The 13,635-nt window shown below is 35.9% G+C and overlaps 3 protein-coding genes across 7 annotated transcripts in view; 1 reads left to right on the forward strand and 2 right to left on the reverse strand.

Moving 5' to 3' along the window:
* bag5 (BAG cochaperone 5) overlaps positions 1-12,476 on the reverse strand; it is a 42,225-nt gene extending 29,749 nt beyond the window's left edge. Inside the window, 1 exon segment of one of the 5 annotated variants that reach the window (NM_001431071.1) lies at positions 12,397-12,476. In NM_001431071.1, coding sequence (NP_001418000.1) covers positions 12,397-12,419 — 23 coding nt within the window. In that variant the 5' untranslated portion in view covers positions 12,420-12,476. 5 annotated transcript variants of the gene reach the window in all.
* LOC147841024 (uncharacterized) overlaps positions 1-13,635 on the forward strand; it is a 485,466-nt gene that overhangs the window by 234,539 nt on the left and 237,292 nt on the right. The window lies entirely within an intron of this gene.
* Positions 1-13,635, reverse strand: part of LOC147834160 (uncharacterized) — a 439,063-nt gene that overhangs the window by 211,670 nt on the left and 213,758 nt on the right. The window lies entirely within an intron of this gene.

A 13,635-nucleotide genomic window follows, 5' to 3' on the forward strand; every position in this document is an offset into this window, starting at 1 on the left:
ATCTGTAAAAATGTTACAAACAGAGGCATACATCAAAGCTAATTTTTTTTTGACAATAATCATCAAGAATATAATGGAGCTTCAACTGAATTCAATCCTGCTTGCTTATATTTACTCTTAGTTTTCTGTTTTCTTGCAAAAGTATGCCTCAGGTGTTTTATCCTTTTACATAACCAGGTGAACAAACAGACTGCTGTACAGGAAAAAATACTCAGGTCTGTTTCAAAAAGGATTACAGCTGCCACCAACCTACAGGGGCCTATTTAAAAGCTGCTATCAAAAATAAACAAAATAGAAAATTACATTCCAGAAAATTAAATAAATACTTCTTAAATACTCCCAAAACATCCGAGTTCAAGGAAACATGTATATATTTCACATAGCTTGTTGACTCTCCATTTCTCACAGCTGAGAAACAGCACAATGTTAATCTGGCATTATGCTGTGATTACGGGAGAGGGCAGGGTCAGATAAGGATGAGTCAGAAACATCATCTGTCCAATTCCTTCCCTCTCTCCTTCTCTGCTATCCAGTAATTTAAGGCACAAAAGACCTCTTGACTATAAAATTTGGGTGGCGCAAAAGTGCTAACATGTCATCCATACCAGCAAGAGATTATAAGTAGGTACTGTAAGTGCTGCTAAATACACGACTGCTCCTTTTGTTACCTCTGAATCAACAAATTATTTTCTCTTGCTCAAAAACTCACAATGATAGTAAATACCAAAACTGATAGCTACAATTCAAGTCCAAAGTTAAAATTATTCATTCATTCATTCATTCATTTTCTTTCTTTACAGCTTAGTTATTTTACTATTCTGGGGACGCCACATCAGAATGAACCGCCAACTTATCCAGCATATGTTTTATGCAGCGGAAACCCTTCCAGCTGCAACCCATCTCTGGGAAACATTCACACACTCATTCACATTCATACACTACGGACAATTAAGCCAACAAAATTCACCTGTACCGCATGTCTGGACTGTGGGAGAAGCCGGAGCACCCGGAGGAAACCCACGTGAACGTGGGGAGAACATGCAAACTCCACACAGAAACGGCAACTGACCCAGTCAAAACTTGAACCAGCGACCTTCGTGCTATGAGGTGACAGCATTACCTACTGTGCCACCGCGTCACATTCAAATTAATCATTCCAAATATAACAAAATAACGATGTTCACAATACAAAAAAACTGTCCTATCAATTAAAGGTGAAATCCCAGAAAAAACAAAATATAAAAAAGTGTAAGTTGAAAGTATACAATGACTGAACTATAACAGTACTATTTTTTTTATAACGTTCACATTAAGTGGTCCCACATTTTGCAAGTCCAGAAGTATTTACTGTGTGATGCAGTATTAACTGTTGTGCTGTTAAAATCAAACTATGATTAGAAATATAAATACCAAAAATAACACTGTACAGTACATTTTTTATGTACAATCATATTTTATAACATTATGACAATATATTGTTTGAGCATTAATATATCATTGTGCAAATTTGCTATAGTCACACGACAGGTGTCCAATAAATGTCCCACAATAAATATTTGTGCCAAAAGTATATGAAAGCTCAAGCACCTCTGACAGCAAATATTTTCATGACTTTTAACATTTGCAGATGTCGTAAAGTCCCAACCGCAGGTGGAGGAGTTCAAGTATCTTGGGGTTTTGTTCACGGTTAAGGGAAGAATGGAATGTGACATTGACAGGCGTATTGGTGCAGCGGAAGCAGTAATGTGGTCGATGTATCAGTTTGTTGTGGTAAAGAAGAAGCTGAGCTAAAAGGCAATGCTCTGATTTACAGGTCAATCTACGTTCCTACTCTCACCTATGGTCATGAGCTTTGTGTCATGTTCTTCTAATTTTCTTCGCAGGCTGGCAGGGCACATCCTTATAGATAGGGTGAGGAGCTCTTTCACTCAGAGTAGAGACACTGCTTCTCCACATCAAGAGAAGTTAGCTGAGGTTGCTCAAGCATCTGTTTCAGATGCTGCCTGGACACCAACCTAGGGAGGTGTTCCAAGCGTTTCCCACAGAGAGGAGGTCTCGGGGAAGACCCAGGAGGGTGGGACTATGTCTCTCAGCTGGCCTGGGAATGCCTCAGGATCCCCCCGGAGGAGCTGGAGAAAGTGTGTGAGAGGTAGAGGGAAATCTGGGGTTCTGTCCTAAGACTGCTGCCCCATGACCCGGCCCCGGAAAAGCAGACAAAAATGAGATGAGAATGGAAGTTTCACACTAAGCAAAAAACTCATTTCAAAAACATTAATCTGCACAAGTAGGTGATCTTTTAGCAGCACATGTATCTGTCAAAGCATTGAGTGTGCACAAATGTGAGCCCAAGTGATAAGCTGCTGGCAGCAGTTACCAGTGCCACTAATAATTAGGCTTTACAAACATTTTTACAGCCCTGTTTTTTTGTCATGTTTTACATACAGCAGCTTCATAGAATCAATGGTGCTTCCTATGCCTAAATTGCTCCTGTCCCAATTTGTTTTGGAATGATTTGCAGGTCTAAAGGACAAAAAAGGATGTATATTTACAAATTAAATTAAGTTGACAGAGCATGATTTTTTTGTTTTGTTTTTTTTCCGGTTGTATTTTCCATACTGTCCCAACTTTTTCTGATTTAGGGTTGTAGAAATAATGTGCAACTAGTTGGGAGGGTGAGGAGCCTGATCAACTCCCTCTACTCTCTTACCTAGTTGGCTGACCTTTTGCATCACCCGAATATTTTCACTATACAGGTGAGAACGTCTTGCAAAACCACTGGAAGTTCAGCCGTAGGACAAGGGCATAGCCCATCAGTCTCAGACATATACGTTGTTTTTCAAACGTGACTGCAATGGGAAATGGGCCTTTAGCAGAAGATAAAGGTATGTTTAATTTATGTGCCGGTATGCAAGTATGTTTTATATGTAAATAAGATGTATACAACATCCTGGCCAATTTTGTCCAATTAAATGATGCAAAAACAAAACCAATAGAGTGACTAATCAAGTCTGCATCAATAACGGGTTAAAAGTCACATGCCATTCTATCATTGTAGCATTATATTCTAAACCTACTATCATACAAACAAATATATGTCCAACAATAAATATTTTAGCAAAAAGTATATGAAGGCTCAAGCACCTCTGACAGCAAATATTTTCATGACTTTTAACATTTACAGATGTAAAATGCAAGTTTCACACCAAGGAAAAAAAATAATCTCATAAACATTAATCTGAACAAGTAGGCGATCTTTCAGCATTAAATATGTCTGTCAAAGCATTAAGCGTGCAAAAATGTGAGCACAAGTGATAAGCTGCTGGCAGCATTTACCAGTGCCACTGATAACCAGGCTTTCCAAAATTTTCACAGCCTTGTTTTTTGTCATTTTCTACATACAGCTGCATCATAGAATCAATAGTGTTTGCTATCCCTACATTGCTCCTGTCCCAATTTGTTTTGGAGTGTGTTGCATGTATGAATCACAGAAAAGGATGCATATTTACAAATGAAATGAAGTTGACAGAGAATTAAAAATTTTGTGTTTATATTGTCTGCAATGTAAATTTAAAACCACTACTTTCTTTTTTTTTAATTTGCGTTTTCCATACTGTCCCAACTTTTTCTGATTTGGGGTTGTAGAAATAATGTGCAACTAGTTGGAAGGGTGAGGAGCCTGATTAACTACTTCTATTCTCTTACCTAGTTGGCTGACCTTGTGCCAGCAATCAACTTTTCACTATACAGGTGAGGATGTCTTGCAAAGCTGAAGTTCAGCCGTGGGACAAGGGCATTGCTAAGCATTCTCAGACATATACGTTGTTTTTTCAATTTTTACTGCAGTAGGCAATGGGTCTTTAAAGAGGTAGATAATGGCACATCTTAAAGATCAGATCTGTTTGCTTGACGTAATTAACTTCTAATCTGTCTTCTATTTAAGCACATATTTTTTTTCTTGTTTTAAGCCTTTTATGCATTTTTTTGAATATCATGGTTTTCACTTTAATTGAAATCAGCGGTAATTACCAGCCATAAACTTTTGTACCGCTGGATTGGTATGCTGCACTGACCATTTATTTGTACCTTCTCTTGTTGATTAGCACCACACTTATCTCACTTAAGCGTTAAAACAGAAACTGAGAAAATTTTTGGTATGATGAAACATTTCAGAAACAAATAACTTGGGCATACTAAAACAACAGATTAATTGTAAAACATCATTTACCCAATGAAGACTTTAAAGAGTTATTTTATATTTGATTATTACATTTTTGTGTCTTAATACTGTTACACTACCGAGAAATCTATAAAGCAAACCTTGTTTGATTTGCTCTTTAATTGATTTAATTTGATTTGTTCAAATAATTTAAAAAAAATAAGACAATTTTGAAATTTTTATGTTCATATAAAATGCTTAAGAAAATATAATAAAGGAATAAAAAGTTTAAAGGGGATTGTTTTCAGAAACATTTTTGTTGTGCTGGTTGAAAATCTCTGCACATTCCAATAGTAATGATTAAAGTAAATTATATAAATGTATTTATATGTATTTTTATATACTGGGTAAGGCATAAGTCTAAAAAATGTTCATCCAATTAAAAAATTGTCAGGCAGACAATTCCCATAATTCTGATAGCCCAAACTGTCTGTCAACAAATGTAGATTTGTACATCTGGGAAGCCATTCACACAGATCCATCATTTTTTTTCCGCGTTTACCTGCACACAAGAGAGAGAGAGAGAGAGAGAGAGAGAGAGAGAGAGCAGTAAAAACAAATGCTAATTGCTAAATCAAAACTTTTGAAAATCCTGAATCAATATTTGAGTTACTTTAGCACGCTGGATGAAGGATGACACCATGGCTGAAGTATTTTTAGACAGGTAATGTTATATTTTAAAACAATTTTAGTCATGCAAAACTTATGTAGATTTTGTTGTTTTATGTTTGGGTTATATGCACAAAAGTGTTGTTCAGCCACTGAAATCTTCCAGCGAAAGAATAATGTGGCTATTTTCAGTTTTATAAGGTACCATTCTACAGAATCGATAATGTTGATTTTTATTAAGTTTAACAACAAAATATAAGTAAATAGCGCTATTCTGCCTAGCCTGCTTTACTGAGGAAGTTGATTTTACATTCACAGTGGTTTTTTTTTTTTAACAATGACAGCCTGCGATGCGCTCTCTATATGGTTTACTATGCTACTTCGAATATTCGGTCTGAAATAACAAGTATGTCTTGGTAATAAGTGTAATTCCTGCACGCCGCTGGCCAACGACAACCGTAGTGGCTTTAGGGCAAAGTGCATGAGTGAGACCTTGCATGCATGAATATTGCACATTATGACAAGTTTTGCTTGCTACACAACTGAAAACATGTTAGATTTAATACAGTTTTTTATTCAGAATTGTAGTATTATAAAGTATAACAGGCGAATGACATGATCTAGTTGGTTGTCTACTGTCATCTTTAGTGTGCGTGTTCATGATTTCAGGAGGCGTGGCTTTATATGGCAGGGGAGGTATTGCGTTTTAAAGATATTATGCTAGCCTGTAGCATTTAGGCAGATCACTTATCACACCTTTAAATTGACCTTGTTCTGTTTTACGTCATGACTCAAAAGCCGCAACCAATTATGCAGCTAGTAATTATGTCAACACATCCTAATATTTGAGCCCTTTTAAAGAATTGATTTCTTGTTTACATTAAGCTTGCATTACCAAGCAACATGCAATTTTATTAACATTCATTCCAGAGAGCTCGGTTATCAGCAGGACTGTGGTAAATGAAACTGCACAGAATGCAAACATTTAAGCAAAGAGTGAGCATTTAGCTAATCTCTAGTCTTAAATCAGTTTGAACAGTCGGTCGGGAGAAAGATTTTCTTAGCATATAGGGGGTAAACAGAGCTAACAAATAGTGGGAGTGATTGGGTGCGAAGTAACGCCCAGGGGGAGCAGGACTGAAGTAACAGACCTGCGCAGACCTCTATAGGCTGCATGTACGGATCCAAATGGGATGCTTCTGGGTCTCGACCACCTGTTAGTGATCACTGATCTTTGAGTAGTTTTCAAGAAAATCTGCATTTGTCATACTTTGTGTTTGAATTTACATTGAGTGTCTGTTGAAACACTGATGGCAATGTGCTGTGTTTTTGGTTTCACCTGCCCTGGATTGTGGAACTGTACACAGCTCATGATGCTGATGTTACTGGCATGCTCAGTTAAAAAAGCTGCCCTGTACATGTTAGCTGAACACACATCTGACCATCATCATATATGCAATCATTAAGCTGTCTTATAGTTCTTAGATACATGATTCAGAAGACATAACATGACTAAATATGCTTTGCAACGGCTGATTCCAAAATGACTACATTTGGTCCCCCAAGACCGTACGGCTCCATCTTTGACATGAACTATAGAATCAATCCAGCAGAGGGAGAATCTAACACAAGCCTGTCCATGCCTCACCATAACGATTGTTCAGTAATAGATGCACATGAATGAAAACATCGCAGAATGACGTTTTTATGGCTTCTGAACACCAGCCAGCCATACCCAGCATATCTCACCACCTCCTGGGATGCGCAGCATATTTCTCACCTCTTCAACGCGCCGAAAACGTTCGCGCACATGTTTAAGGGGCTCCTTTTCCATCAGCCACGCGAGTAAAATGTTTTGCACGGCACAACACTCCAGTAATTTCTGGATCGCAGAGTTGCAGTGATACTGGCAAAGGCAAACAGGCATTCAGATCAGTTGAAGCATTACATCGGCGTGGACCGCATTCCTGCCCCTCCCCTTCCCTTCCCTTCCCTTCCTCGATCAGCGCCAGTGGTCTAGTGACTCTTTTGAATCAGTTCAGTAAAAGATTCATTCAGTAACAGTCTGTGCAGTTGCGTTGTTACGCCGGTGTTCCGGAGAATTCAGTTCCCCTGTTCCCCCATTCACAGCGCATGCGCAACTTTACGGCTGATTCCATGTACACAAATCATGACGTCAAAAATTCGCTTCGCAGTTCATGGTTGTTTTGATGTATTTTCGTAAGCCCGGTGTTTATTTCATCACAGAGTTTATAAAATGTTGTAATTATTTGCATGGACACCCGTGTCTATTGTATTGTTCCTGTTTTTAGCACGCGCTTGTTTCTTTCAAACAGTTGCCTTGTCGAAAAAAATAAACCATACTACACTGCACAAATTATAGTGTGTTTTATTTCAGATAAATCACAGTGATACTTGTGTTGTTTTAAAATACATATTTACGTAACTTGTCATGTATCTTCAGAAAGTGACTTTACATTAAAAAAACAGGAGTACGGATTTTCCCGAAGCAGAGGAAAGTGTTACCTTCTGAGGATTGGAAAACACAATATACAATGCCTTTTTAACATCAGATTTAAATCTAACAATTTTGTTACACCTTAAAAAAAAAATAAGTAGGCCTAAATTAAAAGGATGATACATTAAATGAGTTTACTATTTGAACAACCCTATGCTTATCACACACACACACACACACACATATATATATATATATATATATATATATATATATATATATATATATAAACTAGCAAAAAAAAGCTAAAATCTTTTCAAACGAACCAACCAAAAATACGTGCACGTTTTCAAGTGTTTAAAGCAAGCTAAGCAATAATATTCTTCATTATAGGCTGTACAATATATCTTATCAGCATTAATATTGCCATGTGCCCATCTGCAGTAGTCACATCTGCAATGTTGAACAGCACAGGAGTTCAGAGTACATGTGATTTGTGGAGTAGCTGCAGATGCAGAACCAAAATTAAATAAAAAAAAATATCATTTGCATGTGATTTCAAAGAGTTTAATACATTCAGGCACAAGAAATTATAACTTTTAAATCTTAAACAAATATTAATTGTACTTGTTTTTTTATATAAAGAAGACGTGTTAATTTACATTTGATTATTCGATTTCTGTACTGAATGCTCCAAAAAAAAAACAAAAAAATAAAAATAAAAAACAAACAAACATAAAACACTGTTTATCTCAGCAGTTTTGTCGTTGCCCTGTTTATCTATGCTTGTAAATTGTTTTATGCATGATTCAATCAGTCCCCTACAAAATCATGCCAATCAATGTAAAATAATGAATTATTTTCTAACAGAGCTATTTAACCAATCTGGTGTAATAGTTTTTATATCACAATATATATAAGGCAAAACAACAAAATATTGCAATATTAGTTTTATTTTGTTTTTTCAATATCGCACAGCCGTATTCTGCCAACACATGACTGGTGATAACCACATCAATCACAGGCAATCTGAAAGATCATGCAGGGTAATTACTCACAATTGCCTCAAACATTAAAATAATGTTTAACAGCTTTTGTCAATTTAACAAGAAACAAAAGGTACAAAAATTGTTAAAAATAAAAAGTACTCATTTACCCAAGCAGGTGAATGCATATGGTCATTGTGTAGTCCACAAAAATAACATAAATCACTGTAAATACACTTTTCTGAACATATAAGAGTTTAGACATAATTATACCATTAAAAAATGTCACCAGCATCACTGTAGTGCCTTTCTAATCCACAAAAGGCAATATATAGGAGTTAACACTTCTTTGGGCCATGTAAAAAAAATTCCCATGCCTTTTCAATGGTAACACCCCTTTATAGATAGTAAAAAAGTTTTCAAAAAATGTTGAGCCTATCTTTTAATTGTATTCTGTGCTGTATCTATAATTGTTGTTTATGCCCTTTCTGCAGATGAAAACTGTTGGAGACAATTATTAGATTAAAAAGACGTCATTGTATTGTTGTTTTGTTTTGTTTTTTTAATTCAGGAAACTTCCCTTGCTTACAGAAAATCTGTTCTCGTGTGTTTTCATATGCAGATAAGAGACAAATGTTTCCATTAACAGTCTATGCAATTTTTAAACATTACAAGCATCATCGGGACTTACCTAAAACAAGAGACACTAATTTTGCAGTGCTATTTTTCTCGACAAGGCTTATTTGAAAGACAATGCTTGTTTGAAAGAAACACGAGAAAACACGCACATCACGCACACATTAACAACAAAATAATTAATGAGTGCATGCAAAAATTACAATTTCAAAATATAATAAAAATGTTTAATGCAACCAACATTGGGCTTGTTAATACAGCAAAACCAACACGATTTTTGTTTATTTTATTTTTAAAACCAACACGAATTGATTCACTAGCGAAGGGAAAGCATGACGTCATTACTGAGAATTAGCGCATGCGCTGTGAAGGGGGGGAACAGGGGGAACTGAATTCTCCGGAACACCGGCAGGTGATGAGTCGATTGAATCCCTTACGATCACAATATGTGGTTTCTTTTTTTTAAAAGTTTGTTTGCCTATACATCTTGTTTTAAACAATTTGCAGTGTTTCCCTACAAATTACAACATGGGAGATCTATACATTTATTTTACGTCCATAGCCTACTGACCACTTTTTAAGCCATAGAATTTCAAACAGTATCTGTTTGATAAATAAATTTGTTACTCAAGTGTCATTCCTAAACTCATCGAGACTAAAACACTGGCAATGATATAGTAAGTTCCTGTTCATGTTAAAAAGGGTAACTATAAACTATAATGACAATTAATAATTAAAAAAACAATTACAGTAAAATCCACATTAACATGTTTATTATTAAAAATAATTGTAAAGTTATAATAATTGTTCCGAATTACAAAACAATAGAAAGCTACAGCTATAACCATCTATAATTAAATCAAATAAAAACACTAGAATTACATCTTGTTGTTGCGTGCATGCACTTTAGATGGTTTTGGAAAGGCACTTTCTATCCAAGACTAAAAAGGGCATGTGCACTGCACAGGTTGAGTCCTATATGTGCACGTGCCTGGCCCACTGTAAGCTTTGATTTGGTCCACCATTCCATCAGAGAGGAGAGTGACAATGATGAAGAGAGTTGGGGCAAATGCCTTTAACACAGAGATCATAATTTTTTTATTTAACGTAACCTTTTTTATGTAATCTCTTTTGTTTTATTGCTGAGCTACAAAAAAGCAAATTGAAATTAAATGCTTAAATAAAATGTAAATGAATCAGATTTTTAAAAATGTAAATAATGTCGTCATCTGTGAGAAAATTAAGGCAAAACTTGCGTAATTCTGCTATAAATGAGATTTTTGTGTTATTACTATAATAACTTCATTATACAATGTATAAAATACAATATTAGTTCATATAAAGATGTTTTGTAATCATTTTTACATATTAATATATAAATTAGGAAATTACTCTTGATAACTATATTTACATTCAGCCAACTAGCCTCAATCAAGTTTGGTTTTTGGCCTTTATAATAAAAAGTTTGGGCACGCCTGGTATAGATTGCCACACGGAATCTGCGCACGCAGAAATCTGCAAATTTGCGCAGCTATTTAGCCTATCATTGAGTCTATTTAGTTATCTGTCTAAATGCGTGCAAATTTATATTTGTTTTAAATTAATAAGTTTTTATATTAATTTCAGTAATATATTGATGAATATGAAAATGTTCATTTGATTTATTTACAATAGTTTGTGAAATAATATTTTACAAAAGTCTTTAGTAGATATATTATATGAGAGACTTGCTTAGTTTACCAAATAAGTGGATCTAATTGGACTTGTATTGTAAACATTAAAACAAAAGTAAAAAAATTATTATTGTTTTTATTAGAAAACTCCCAAAATTATTCAGCATAAATCTACAGATTTTTTACAAAATTCTGCGCAGAAATAGCAAAAGAGGTCTGCAGATTTTGTTTGGGCCTAATCATAGGTGAATGCTATACTATTTTTAAACTTTGACATTACATCAATGGACATTTTAATCTCCCTCTCCAACACTGTAAAAAGCAGTCACTTGTAAATTTGGACTTATATACGGGTTATAAAAAGGAAAAAAAAGTATTTCGTTATAGTCCTTGGTGTGAACAGACCTCATGGCCTTGAATAGGGCAGGGCGATATGGCAAAACTGCAGTCTCAATAAATATTTTCCATATTGAACGATAACAATATATATTTTGATATAAGTAGTTAATGCTTCCAAACTTAAAGAGCACCGCAACAATGACTGATGCCACAAAAATTAGAGGGTCCATTAAAGTGCATAATATTTTCAGCTGATACATTTTCAGTGGCCGAATATTTTGTACATCTCTAATATCAACACACTTTTAGATTCCCATTGTTGCATATTTCTGCTGTGTTATTGGGTCTTAGATCAATATAGAGTAAAAAAGTCCAGAGCTTATCATTGATACTGACATAAATTTTTATCACGATTCAATATAATACTATTTATCGGCCCTACTTCATTTATTCATTTTCTTTTTAGCTTAGTCCCTTTATTAATCTGGGTTCAGCACTGTGGAATGAATCGCCAACTTATCCAGGATATGTTCTACGCAGCAGATGTCCTTCCAGCCGCTGAGAATAATCCATACACTCTCATTCACTCACATACACTATGGACAACTTAGCCTTCCCAATTCACCTATAGTGCATGCATGTCTTTGGGCCCAGAGGAAACCCACGGCAAAACGAGAACATGCCAACTCCACTCAACCTTGCTGTGTGGTGATCGTGCCATCCACTGCGCCACCGTGCAGCCCCCCGAGCCCTACTTATGAATGATTAAAAACAGTAACAGCCAATGACAGCTCACCTGACATTAAAGGGACTGAACAAGTTACATTTAAATTAATTTACATAAAAAATTAGGACATTTCAGTTTTTCAAAGATATGTTACATTTAAATATACGCACATTTTCAGACTTCAGTAAACTAAAAAAAGAGTCAGTGGCAGAGAATGGAAGGTAACGAACGAGACTGATTCGTTCACTTAAAAGATTCGTTCACCCTAGGTACAACACACTGGGGAGACCATTCCTCGCATCAGGAGGGATCCCTGTCGCTGTACAGTATTCTCTTTAACCAAATGTGCCCAAATAGTAAACAAGTCAATCACTCCACAACCTGACTCGCGTTAACGCAAAACATACTGGCTCGCCTGCCTTAGTACTTTTAATAAAAACATTTAAGCGAGGAAGTCAAATGTGAACTCCCTTTCTCAATATAAAGTGGTTGCATCGTTTATGCACAAAAACGTCAACGAATTTGCTGTAAACGTAACATCTGAGCTGCGTTAAACTATTTGAAACGGCATACATCGGATGAAATTATCCTACTGTTTACCTGGCTTCTGTTATGTCTGTTTAAATCACACAAAGACACTGATCAGCTCTCATTATAAGCTCACGGAACTGCGAGGCAAAGTTTTGTTTAAATCGAATAGATATTTATATGAACACATTTCTTGTGAAACATGACGTTCAAAGGGTTCCTACCTGCATAACCAGCGTACAGCCATTGGTGAGCCTGTGTTTACAGATTCAGCACAACGCAATATTCTTTTACAGCCACAGGGCATACATGTCTAATGACATAAACCTGCTGGCCAACAAGAACGAGCGAAGAGTTTGATTGCGTTGGATGTTGGATGTCCAAAACTGAAGTTGGAAGAGAAATGGATGATTAATAAAAATGGGATTTAGAGCAATTATACATACACAGTAACATTCAAAAGTTTGGGGTTGATCATATATATTTTAAACGCATTTATTAAACGAACAGCAAAATAAAACAATAAAAAAAATTATTTTATTTGATCATTTATTCATTCATTCATTTTCTTTTCAACTTAGTCCCATTATTAATTTGGGGTCGCCACAGCCTAATGAACCGCCAACTTATCCATCATAGGTTTTACGCAGTGGGTGGACTTCCAACTACAACCCATCAAACATCCATACACACTCATTTACACATACACTACGGGCAATTTAGCTTACCCAGTTCACCTATACTGCATGCCTTTGGACTTATAGGGGAAACCGGAGCACCCGGAGGAAACCCACGCAAACACAGGGAGAGCATGCAAACTCCACACGGAAAAGCCAACTAACCCATCCGGGGCTTGAACCAGCGACCTTCTTGCTGGAAGTCGATTGTGCTAACCACTGTGCCACCATGCTGAACATTATTCAAATACATGCAATTTAGGATTGTTAACTTGCAGCAGCCATCTATATCACATAATTCTTCAGGAATCATTCTAATACGCCAACACAAAAAAATTTAATTAATTACAAAACGAACAAACTAAAAAAATTAATAAAAAAAATAAAACAATTATTCTTATTATTATCGTTAAAAAAATTGTTGAGTAATATCTGTAGAAATACTGCCAAAATTATTTAAACAGGGATGATTAGTGACATAAAATGCTCTTATCATTTTGAAACAGTTGACAATTATTTGAGTAGTTTTATGCAGTATTTTGCTTAAAAAAACCTGCTTGGACTGTTTGGAAATTGTGGCACCACGGTGGTGCGGTGGGTAGCACAATTGCCCCCCAGCAAGGTCACTGGTTCTAGCCCCGGCTGAGTCAGTTGGCATTTGTGTGTGCAGTTTGCATGTTCTCCCCATATTCACGTGGGTTTCCTCCAGGTGCTCCGGTTTCCTCACAGTTCAAAGACATGCAGTACAGGTGAATTGAACAAGGTAAATTGGCCATAGTGTACACT

This window comes from Danio rerio, chromosome 13 (assembly GCF_052040795.2).
Source record: "Danio rerio strain M-AB ecotype USA chromosome 13, GRCz13ab, whole genome shotgun sequence".
Taxonomy (NCBI): domain Eukaryota; kingdom Metazoa; phylum Chordata; class Actinopteri; order Cypriniformes; family Danionidae; genus Danio; species Danio rerio.